Here is a 10,200-nt window from a genome sequence, read left to right as displayed (position 1 = left end):
CTGTAAAAAGAGGCAAGTCAAAGTTAAGAGTAAATTAATATGAATATCAAAGGCATCGGTGGTGTTAATAAAGGCCCAATTTTTACAGTAAATCAGAATGTTAATTTTGGGTTCTGGAATGGCGTCACAGACCATAATCGGCATGTATCTTCTTGTCGCCCTTATTGCCGACAACGCAGCGGGTGTTTCCATTGTTGACGACATTTAATGAACGAGGCACGGGGTCAACTTCAACTCCACCAGACGAGATCCTGAAATGATGTACGTTAGGAGCAAGATGACGAACTCGGTTAGTTGTCATTTAAATCATTTTATATGTGACCATAATGTATGAAGAAAATTAGTTGACCGAGTGGTCGGGTGTACATGGAGAACAATATCGGGCCAACAACAGATCCTTGGGTGACACATTTCTCAGTGTAACACAAGAATATCTAAAATATATATTTCGGGAAGCAATATTCCTTAGCCTCCCTTAAGCCGATTAGCGTAATACACCATTATTTGATATTAGCCTGTATTTGTTTCTTGTTTTCGGCGACAGGAGTTCCTAAAAGAGACAGTAAATGAGTCATATCTCCGAGAAGAGCCAGGATCCTACCATACATACTCTAATGACCATACGTAGGCCTATCCTCCGACATGGCAGTTTGAAAGCTGCAATAATTATCTTAAAAGTAACCAACCTTATTTTCTCTGAAACAAGTCAGATGACGCAAAATATTTGTTCTCTCAACCAATAGCAGTATAGTGTCACCTTTAAGTGAGGTTAATTTTCGCTTTTGATCCAGAATGCTCTGCATTGCAAATTGTAAATGAGCAGAAAATGAACAAAAAGAAATCACTGGGTAATTTTAGTCCTTTTCTGTTCCAGTATAATGTGCCGTTCATGTATACCAGTGATTTAATAGAAAAAGAGTATTCAGGTCTCTATAAATGGCAACGCAAGGTGAAACTTATCTTTTATTTTTAAATATGAAAGAGTGGAAAATACAAATAATTATTGCATTAAGAAGGAAAACCTGATTCATTTAGATCTGTACATATCTCTGAACTGCTATGGTTTCATCGAAATCACCGTACAGTATTTTTTTTATAAAAAAGGACACACTTGTAGCCTTGAAAATGGTATATGGACAAGCTATTATATACGACGGACTAGGATAGACTTCCACTTGCTCGAAAATCCAGGCGTCAAACTGTGTCATTGACCGCTACGTCACAGCAATTGGGCAATATAGCAAAATATTGTCTGAGCAATGGATTTGTTTTCGCGCAAAAAACAGGATGTTAAAATTGCAGATAAAAAGTGGCAAAGTAAACATTGTATCGGCACAATAATACACGGGTATTACAAAGATTATTTCATCTGTAAAACAAATCTCCACACAATAACCTCTCTAATTTATTGGAAAATATTCATATTTCTTATCTTATATGTAATATGTTTCGTACATGTTTATCGTATGATATAATTGTCATGATTTTCTATTTGATTACTTTTGTACAAAAATTATAAATTGTATTTGCTATTGTTTGAATTGTTGTATTTTGAACTAGAATTTATATATTTGTGAACGCAGAAAAAATATCAAACAAACAAAAACAAACAAGTCATATGTTCAGATTCAATTATGGCAAAATTGATAGCTTTTTTTAAATATAACACAGAATGCGGTTCACGCGAACTACTTTTAGTGAGCAAATCAGTATTAAACAAATAGTTTAATGCATCATGGATACGAACACGATTTCCTGCCTTTCAATGTCAAAGCTGTGAACCTTGATTGCAATTCCATATTTAACTGGAAGTACTGGGTCAGTGTTAAATATTAAAAAAAAAAAAGATCTGTTGACCTACGATCGTATACCTCAGTCACACCACCAAACCGACTTCAGCCCGATTCCAAACCATTTTTTTTTTTTGCCATAGGGATAATGTAATTTATTTGGAAGGCCTGTTATCGGTCCCGGTGTCGGCCTCGTCGGTGTGACTCGGGTATAACCTTCTATGATCAATGGCCAAATACCAGTCGGTTTGGAATCACACACACGCATACACACACGCACACACGCGCACACTCATAAGAGCAAATAAAGGTGATCGAGTGTGACACGTATTTTCATCTTTAAAAGCAATAACATTAAGAGTGCGCACAGGTCACGAATATACTCTAGATAGAACCGAAGATCAATCTAGGAGCTTGATCAGAGGCGAGTTCTGTGACGATTTAACACAGTCTAACAATAATTCTATCTATCGTCCACCTTTGCTTTGGACGATGTTCATTCTAGTTGTTTCCGCCATTGTCCTGGGGTGCAATCTTGCCCCCTTCTACGCAAGCGCTCAGGCTCCTATTCCAGAGAGTCCCCCTGGATTCGTTTACAAGTCCACCTCTCCTGATGTCCCCATCCTGCTAGAGGCCTGGGTCGATTTGATCTGTCCAGATGCTAAAGGGGCATGGCTGACGTACCAGGAGGTGGCTGACCATTATGGGACCGATACAGTGAGGTTTTCAGCGCTCATGTTCCCTCTTCCCTATGATAGGGCTGCCATGAAGGCATCGCAGGTGAGTGTAGATTCGACAAACTTCAAGGGGTTTACAACCTGATCGTTAGGTGGTTTAAAAGTGAAAGAGACAGAGAGAGTGAGAGAGAGAGAGAGAGAGAGAGAGAGAGAGAGGATAAGAGAGAGAGAGAGAGAGAGAGAGACTGAGAGAGAGGCAGAGACTGAGTCAGTTTGGTAAAAAAAAACAGGAGACTTCAAGATTGATTAAAAACATATGCTCGCAGCCGGATGGATGAATCTTCATAATGTTTTACAGATAATAATTACAAAACTTAACAATTACCAACAGCACAATTGCAGTGAATATATAAAGGATCAAGAAATACAAAAGAATACATTAATTCATGTAATTTCTATTTCGTGGAATTGAAAATATGGTTAGGGCAACTTACACATACTACAAAATGATTAATATTGGGCTTTGAGTAGTTTCAAAGAGTGACATTTTTTCATAGAAGAAACATTTAAGAAAATTTAAGAAAATTGATCTAAGAAAGAATATAACCTTATTTTACGAATTTCGTAAAATAATTCACTTTCAAAGTGAATATTAAAACAAAAAAAGATGACATCACATTAAAAAATAATGAAACTTTGACTAAAATCAGATATTATGAATTTGACTAGCTGTTGGATTCGACCGTCATTGTTGGTCAAACAGTTTTGGGGCGTCATGTAACGCCTGGCTGGAATGCTCCCCAGGGAGTGGAGATTGTGCACACATTGTGTGCGGGCAAGCACTTAATCCAATGACCGGGGTAATGGTATATTTGTAAAGCGCTTAGAAACATTTGTATTAAGCGCTATATAAACATTAAATCTTATTATTTATTTATTATATACGATTGATTATATACTTATTGATCGGATATGGAAAGCTTACTAGGTGACCTGTTTTTTATTTTAACCGCAGTGAATTAAGCTCAGACTAAAGATATTTGTTATTGTATTGTATTGGTTCATCGAGAAGAAAAAAACCTTCGAACATGCAGCTAAAAGCTGTTGTTGTTCAATTCACAGAGTAAAAAGTACATGCATTAAAAATACATTGATAACACATTAAAGGATATTGAAAACTAAAGAAGCATTTACTTACATGTGATTCACGATACAAAATTGCCATTTGTTTTTTTAATAGTAAAACTGAAGTTTGAAAATTAAAGATTTACAGGGTTATTGCAACAATGACGAAGAAAGAAGCCCAAGAAGAAAAATAGAGATTGTGATTTCTTTACAATCACAACAACACAAATAAATAAGGACAAGGTTGCTCGAAAATAGGAATGGATCAGGAACTTTTAAAGACTTCGTATCTCATCTGGAATTGAATGCTAAATGCAATTTTAAGTTTTACAGTGATATACATTGATAGAATATCAATGGCCTGTCATTAATATAACTAGTAACGAATTGTAATTCAACATTTAGCTCCGTAGATATTCCTAAGAAATGTTGAAGGGTTATGAATACTTGATTAGCAAATATTTATGTAGAAAAAATGGGAATCTCATTCCAAAATGTATTTGCACTAAACTGCGGGTAAACAAAATTTGACAGAGTTGGGATAATGACAATTTTAACGAGCACAAGCTGTATTTTTATCTATGAAGGACGTCAATGTTCAATAATCGGAAGATCACCTTGTCAGTGTTTTGGAGTTGATGACGAGATGACCTTGCAGCTGGGAGCCAATTGTTGTACAACTGAGAGGACAGTTTCCTGCACAGTTAATCTATGCAATCCTTTTGAGAAACTAACCTGCACATGCTTAAAGCTTCATCGTACAATTCATACTAAACACATATAATCATAAATTCAAAGAAGCAGATCTGCGTGGAAAAAAGAAGAAGAAAGTTAGAATTCAGTACGGATTTTTTTTTGAATGTTTATAGTTTAACTAATCAAACACAAATCGGCAAGTCTGTGACACTTTTGACGTATTTCCCCGATTCGTTCTATACTTTAAATGGCATACATTTCCATTCGCTTTGTTATTGATGACGAAGGAATATATATATATTTCATACAGGAGTTACATAATTATCTAGGGTGAAGGGCGTGTTTTATTATCATATTATTATTATGATTATTATAAAATTATCTTTTGAGAAAAGAAAGAAAAGAAAATGAATGATATAGAGAGGGAAATTCATAATTACGTTTAAAATAAAATGACGCACATTCCTCTACACCTCGGTCGCCCTCAAATTTAATTTGCTAAGATATCAGTGCCTCCTTATCAGAGGTTAACAGCACTGTGCGCCAGCATGGAAACCCTTTATCCCAGACTTGTTTCTTATCATTACGTACCAATTTAAGAGCACTTGCATTAATTTCTCTCTGATTTATATTTCCTTATAATGTGAAAACTATTCTTTATGGAAAGTAGGCTATAACGGGAGAATCTCTTTTTTAGGACTTTCATGCATAAGGACCTTTATTTTTCCCTTTCAATATGGGGGAATGAACGTACCCCGTTTCCCCCCGACATACGCCATGCACGTTTACTCCCAAAACATTGTTATGGAAGTTAAGACTCTTATTCTATCTTATCTTCCATCTTTTAATTAAAAAAATAAGGTTGCATATCACGTGACATCAGTAAGAATGTTGTACATATTCTTTTAAAGTTATTTCTCCTTACTCCGGACAAAAAAGTGTTTTTATTTATTTTCTAAAGATAAAAGATGAGTTCCATTTTGTATCAATTGCAGCTAGCAGGTAAACTCAAAGCATCATGATTTGTTTACATGATTTGATTTCTTTCGAAATGATTTTCTACAACTTGGTAATGCTAAAAAGGAAATCCCTTTCAATATTTAATATCAATTGTGTGTCTCGTTGTAGGGATCGTTCGTCGCCAGAGACATGAACCCCGCCTTGGTTTACGCGTGGTTTAATAATGTCTTCGACAAACAAGCCGCACTTTATGACAATGCTATCTACGACAAAACAACTGAATTCATTGATGAGTAAGTATCCCTGACCAGGGTTTGGATTTTTTCTCCAGTTGTTGAGATATTGTGGTCTAGCGGATAAGTCACAGGACTGTGAAGCACAAGGTACGGGGTTCAAATCCCTGGCACAGCGCTACTGTCCTTTGGTTAAAAGTAGTTTTAGTAATAATAGGGATAACAATGAAGATTTCTAGCATTATTATTATTATTAGAGGGAAGGCATATGGGATGTCATATTTTATTCAAATTAATCAAGGTTTTTACTAATTGACGGGCCTTAGTTATATGTGTCTATTCATGTCATGGTTACTTACAATTGAGATTGATTTGCCTATCTTCATGCGAGTACAATTGTTGTATAGGACATTCACCCGCTCTACTGAAGAATAAATAATTGCGACAAACTCCTATCTAATAACAATGGCAGATAATAAGTGTACAGGAGATGCAATTGTTGTGATTAATGTGAAGGAATATAACATAGGGGAGGGGGTGAGATTGATGAAGTCAAAATTGTGATTTCCTCAGTTGGAATGTTATAGTATATTCAATTATCATGTCATTGTTGATTGTCTTTTAACAATATGGACGTATGCAGAGTATTCTTAAAGTTTTGCTTATAAAAGAATCGTCGGGGGAAATATACAGTTATCACTTGGTTTTATCATTTAACAAGGGAGATGCTCCCATCTCCCTGATTTAACGAGGGAGCGCTGTTGGAGCATTGAGGAGCATATTGGTATATATTGGTGGTGGGTCCTGAGATTCATACCAGAGGTCCTAGGTTCGATTCTTTTTCGGTGCTTATCTCAATCCAGGCGAATCAAATGGTTACCTGGTCATGATGGAGGTAAGAAAAATAGCGGCTTTGATGCCGATGTTAATAGGCGTACCATAAGCCCAATCTATAATTATCATATTGTCTGTTAATTACTTATCTCCTGTTAGAACTCTGGCAACTTGGGCATCTGAGGTTGGTTACGACAAAGATCAATTTCAGACCCGTTTGAACAGATCCGACCCCGCTCATTCACAAGCCAGAGTCGAGTTCAAATATGGAGCTACACGTAAGTACATTGCAAAAAAAAATTGTTTTGCTTGTCAGAAAATTATTGTTCCTCCTATTTTTCAAAATCCCAGATATCTTACTTTCTCTTTTCTGTAGAATTTAGATCCCCGTTTTACGATCCCCTGGCCTTATTTGGCCCAGTCACCAAATCCATCCGGGTTTTTAACGAAAAAATAGGCATCACCAAAAATGGGACGAGGCATACCCGACTTTTTACACGACCTGTTTGTGGCCCGTTTGCGGCCTACCCCTTTCATGTTATTTGATAATTTGTCATCTGTTAATGAGCTCAATACCTAATATTTTACTACTAAATGTGCCATACTGTAACTGATGTGAATAATAATAGTGAGTTACGTCAATAAACATCAATAAACATCAACCAATTATAAAAATACTTTTGGTACTCTTTACGAAATGACGAACAGACCGTCACACTGGACAAAAGTGTTCAACTGTAAACTTTATTTGTGGCATCAATTTCATTGATATTGGAAGATATCTTGGTAGAATTATAAATCACCCCTCCCTTCAATGTTATATTACGTAAAGATCTTTGTCATTTCATTGATTGGTAGGTGGAGTATTCGGGACGCCTCAGACCTATGTCAATGGTGCCGTGGTCTATTCTGATTCTTCCTGGACGCTAGCGGACTGGAGGAACATCATAGATCCACTGATCTCAGGAAACAGGTTAGTAGTTATATGGCGAAGGCAACACTCAATGCCATAAAGATTAACACCAAGAGCGATCTTAGTGATATCATTAATGACCAAAATACAGTGGCGGATCCGGGGAATAGTAACCTCTCGTCGACGGCTCTGGCGCTGTTGGAGTCCGTAGTCGACATAGAGGCGAAAATTCCGGTGAGCCAGAATCCTAGGCCTTCTGGCTCGTGTCGTTCGCCAAAACTTTCGCCCCGATGTCGACTAAGGACTCTAGCAGCGCCAGGGCCATCGACAATAGGCTAATGGAATAGAAGCACGTGGCTCTTCTTTAGAGCTTTAAAGCCTATTTGCACTATTTTGACCAGGAGGAAGTAGTACTCTCCGCATGGTCACCGACAGGGGGTTATCTTGTGGAATCAGCTCTCAATTAACCTAAGAAAAAGGGGATCATGGGGAACCATCGGGTACCGCTTAGGCATTGTTTGTTGTATAGAGGGCGCAAGTAGCTACAAGTATCAGTCCCGCTTAAAAAGAGGGTAAAAGAAGAATGAAATAAAGAAAGAAAGAAAACAAAACGTATAGGCTGATGACACCTTTCTATTGGAGAACTTTTTAGCAAAAAAACTGATGATGATGATTTTGTTCGGGAGTGGGTGGCGGGGGGGGGGGGGAGGGGGTTGTCACAGAATCTTAGGACTTGTGCCCCATTATTTCCCAGAGAATCCTTGATTTGCCACTTTCATGGATCAATCCATTTCAGATCGATCTTTCTTTATCGAAGACAGGGTTTACAAGAGAGCAAGTATCATCCACCCTCAATTTAAACCTCGAACCCCAACGATCCATTGAAGGTCTGATTTCTGTGTAAATCGCCTTCGATCATTTGTCATGTTTACATTTTCTTGATATATCCGATTACTGACGATTGGGGTAAGTGCTTCGTGTGGCCAAAGTGTGGAAAATTACAGATATCTGATTAATTAAAACTGTTATAAATGAAGTTTGATCTTCATGAAATTCAATGTTTCCATAATAACAGTTCTAGTACCAATCGGGGGGTCCGATTGCGTAACTTTGCAAATCACGTTAATATCCGTGCCTATTTATAAACGGGATTTCAATTTGTTCGGGTCTTTTTAAATCCCATGAATATTTTAACACGTTAAAACAAAAAAATTATGATTCATGTATAGAATGTCCGATAACCATCTTAGTGATATTCACTCATGCCCTGTTGTACGCAGGTGCTGCGGAGGTCTTTCCAGTATTGTAGTCAAGTCCGAAGAACCAAGCCCAAGTCCAGACAGTCCGAGTCCAAGTTAAAATCCTTAAAAATGGACTCGAGTCCAACTCCAAGTCCAAGCACTACAACACTGGATCTTTTATAGGGCCAATCGGAACAAAGTGCCTGTCAAGGAAGATGATATTTGTCATTACTCGGATGACATCGCTAATCAAAATTTTCTTATTATCTTCGATTCCCTTCAACATAAATGAATTAATACAAACGTTTATGAGTGGAAAATGCTTTTTCAAATCTTTAATCCAGGGTCCGACGTCGTACTGGCTTCTAGCTTGAGCTTGTCCATGGGCTAGGGTGTCAGACAGATAGCTAAGGTAGGGCGTAGATCTGGTCATTAAACTATTTATTCAGATTGCAGCATCATGAACATAAAAGCAAAGGAAAACTGATTAGTGCTTAATATATGCAACTCGATTTTGGGGCAAGTTTTAAGGAGCACGCTCAAAAATGAATAGGCCTCTGGATGATAAAAATATCATAGTTTAAAGGTTGCAAAGTTTTTACGCTGCTAGAGCAAGTCAAATAGCAACACGAAAGTTTGGGTTAGAATATAAAACACGTTCCATTTCCTGAAATTCAGATAAGACGCAATGTATTATAAAAGGGAATGGATACATTAAACAAAATTAATGGCATTGAAGATATTCTGAGTTTGGAAACTAAACTAATGAGAAAGGGTCATCCATTGTGGAAAGGCATTTATCTACATTTGCCACTCTCAACCCAAGTTTAAAATTGGTACCGGTAGGAAGGAATTCCGTGACTGCTCTGCTGCACCGAAATTGATAGCCTAGCTAGCAGAGCCATGGAAATGTTAAAGCGCCTTGAGCACCTTACGTGGTGGATATTTGCGCTTTAAAATATCCAATACTATTACTAATATTATTATTTGATCGACCACCGATGGGGCTGATGGCCTATGAGACCGAAATTCTGTTAGACCGACACTAGGCACGTGCCACGAGCAAATATACTGCAATATAAGGGCAATTTTCTTCGGAATAAACATTGCAGTACCGCCCTATATAAAAGAACTATTTCCCCCATCCCTCTGATGTTGTGCAAAAATAACTTCATCATGAATAGAGTATTGTTATTACAAAACATTACGTTCATATGATATCTTAATTATTATGATATCCTCGAATTTTTGTTTCGTATTTTTCCCTTTTTTTTCTTCTTCAGGGTTTACTCTCTTTCTGGCAGCATGATTCCTGTTTGGCTGAGTGTGACCCTAGCATTTGTACTCCGGAAGTAAATCAAGATCAAGACCAGAGGTCTACTCTATGTGATGAAATTAAAGTATTTTAATACTTATGCATTTTGCGTTCCGAGCCTTTCATTTCTGTGTCAATACAAAGTTAGTTTTTTACTAGGTTAGTGTCAGATGTTTGTCAATGTTCTAGACAACCTGTTCAAAAGAAAATAGGATCATATGAATTATAAACAATCATAAACATCATCCCCCTTGAAAAAATCCTGCGTACGCCACTGGGCGTCACATGCGGACCCACGAGCTTATACCCAAGTCAGCCATACATAACTTTGGACAACCGAGCAAAGGCAAATACTTGGAAAAGGGGCGAGTAGTGCAAAGTGAATATACATGTAGAGCTCTCAAATGGCAAACATC

The 10,200-nt window shown here is 37.3% G+C and overlaps 1 protein-coding gene across 2 annotated transcripts; it reads left to right on the top strand.

Moving 5' to 3' along the window:
- The first annotated feature begins 2,134 nt into the window (after window positions 1–2,134).
- Window positions 2,135–9,894, top strand: LOC100891241. 2 transcript variants are annotated; one of them, XM_011677247.2, is made up of 6 exons: window positions 2,135–2,570; window positions 5,417–5,541; window positions 6,475–6,593; window positions 7,174–7,288; window positions 8,814–8,881; window positions 9,753–9,813. In XM_011677247.2, exons 1-5 carry the CDS (start codon window positions 2,283–2,285, stop codon window positions 8,836–8,838), a joined length of 672 nt encoding a protein of 223 aa, XP_011675549.1. In that variant the 5' UTR covers window positions 2,135–2,282; the 3' UTR covers window positions 8,839–8,881; window positions 9,753–9,813. The 2 variants fall into 2 exon arrangements, with proteins under 2 accessions (XP_011675549.1, XP_003725885.1); XM_003725837.3 differs by lacking the exon at window positions 8,814–8,881 and having other exon boundaries at window positions 9,753–9,894.
- The last annotated feature ends 306 nt before the right edge of the window (window positions 9,895–10,200 follow it).

The sequence above is a fragment of the Strongylocentrotus purpuratus genome, unplaced genomic scaffold (assembly GCF_000002235.5).
Source record: "Strongylocentrotus purpuratus isolate Spur 01 unplaced genomic scaffold, Spur_5.0 spur5_scaffold_2, whole genome shotgun sequence".
NCBI classification, from domain to species: Eukaryota; Metazoa; Echinodermata; class Echinoidea; order Camarodonta; family Strongylocentrotidae; genus Strongylocentrotus; species Strongylocentrotus purpuratus.
The sequence above is the reverse complement of the archived record's forward strand: the minus strand, read 5'-3'. Positions and strand labels throughout refer to the sequence as shown.

What these genes read in the sequence shown, in the direction of transcription:
- LOC100891241 (XM_003725837.3), top strand. Translation starts at nt 2,283, where the DNA reads ATGTTCATTCTAGTTGTTTCCGCCATTGTCCTGGGGTGCAATCTTGCC. An exon ending in CTGCCATGAAGGCATCGCAG is followed by an intron (nt 2,571 to 5,416) that starts GTGAGTGTAGAT and finishes GTCTCGTTGTAG; the next exon opens with GGATCGTTCGTCGCCAGAGA. An exon ending in ACAACTGAATTCATTGATGA is followed by an intron (nt 5,542 to 6,474) that starts GTAAGTATCCCT and finishes ATCTCCTGTTAG; the next exon opens with AACTCTGGCAACTTGGGCAT.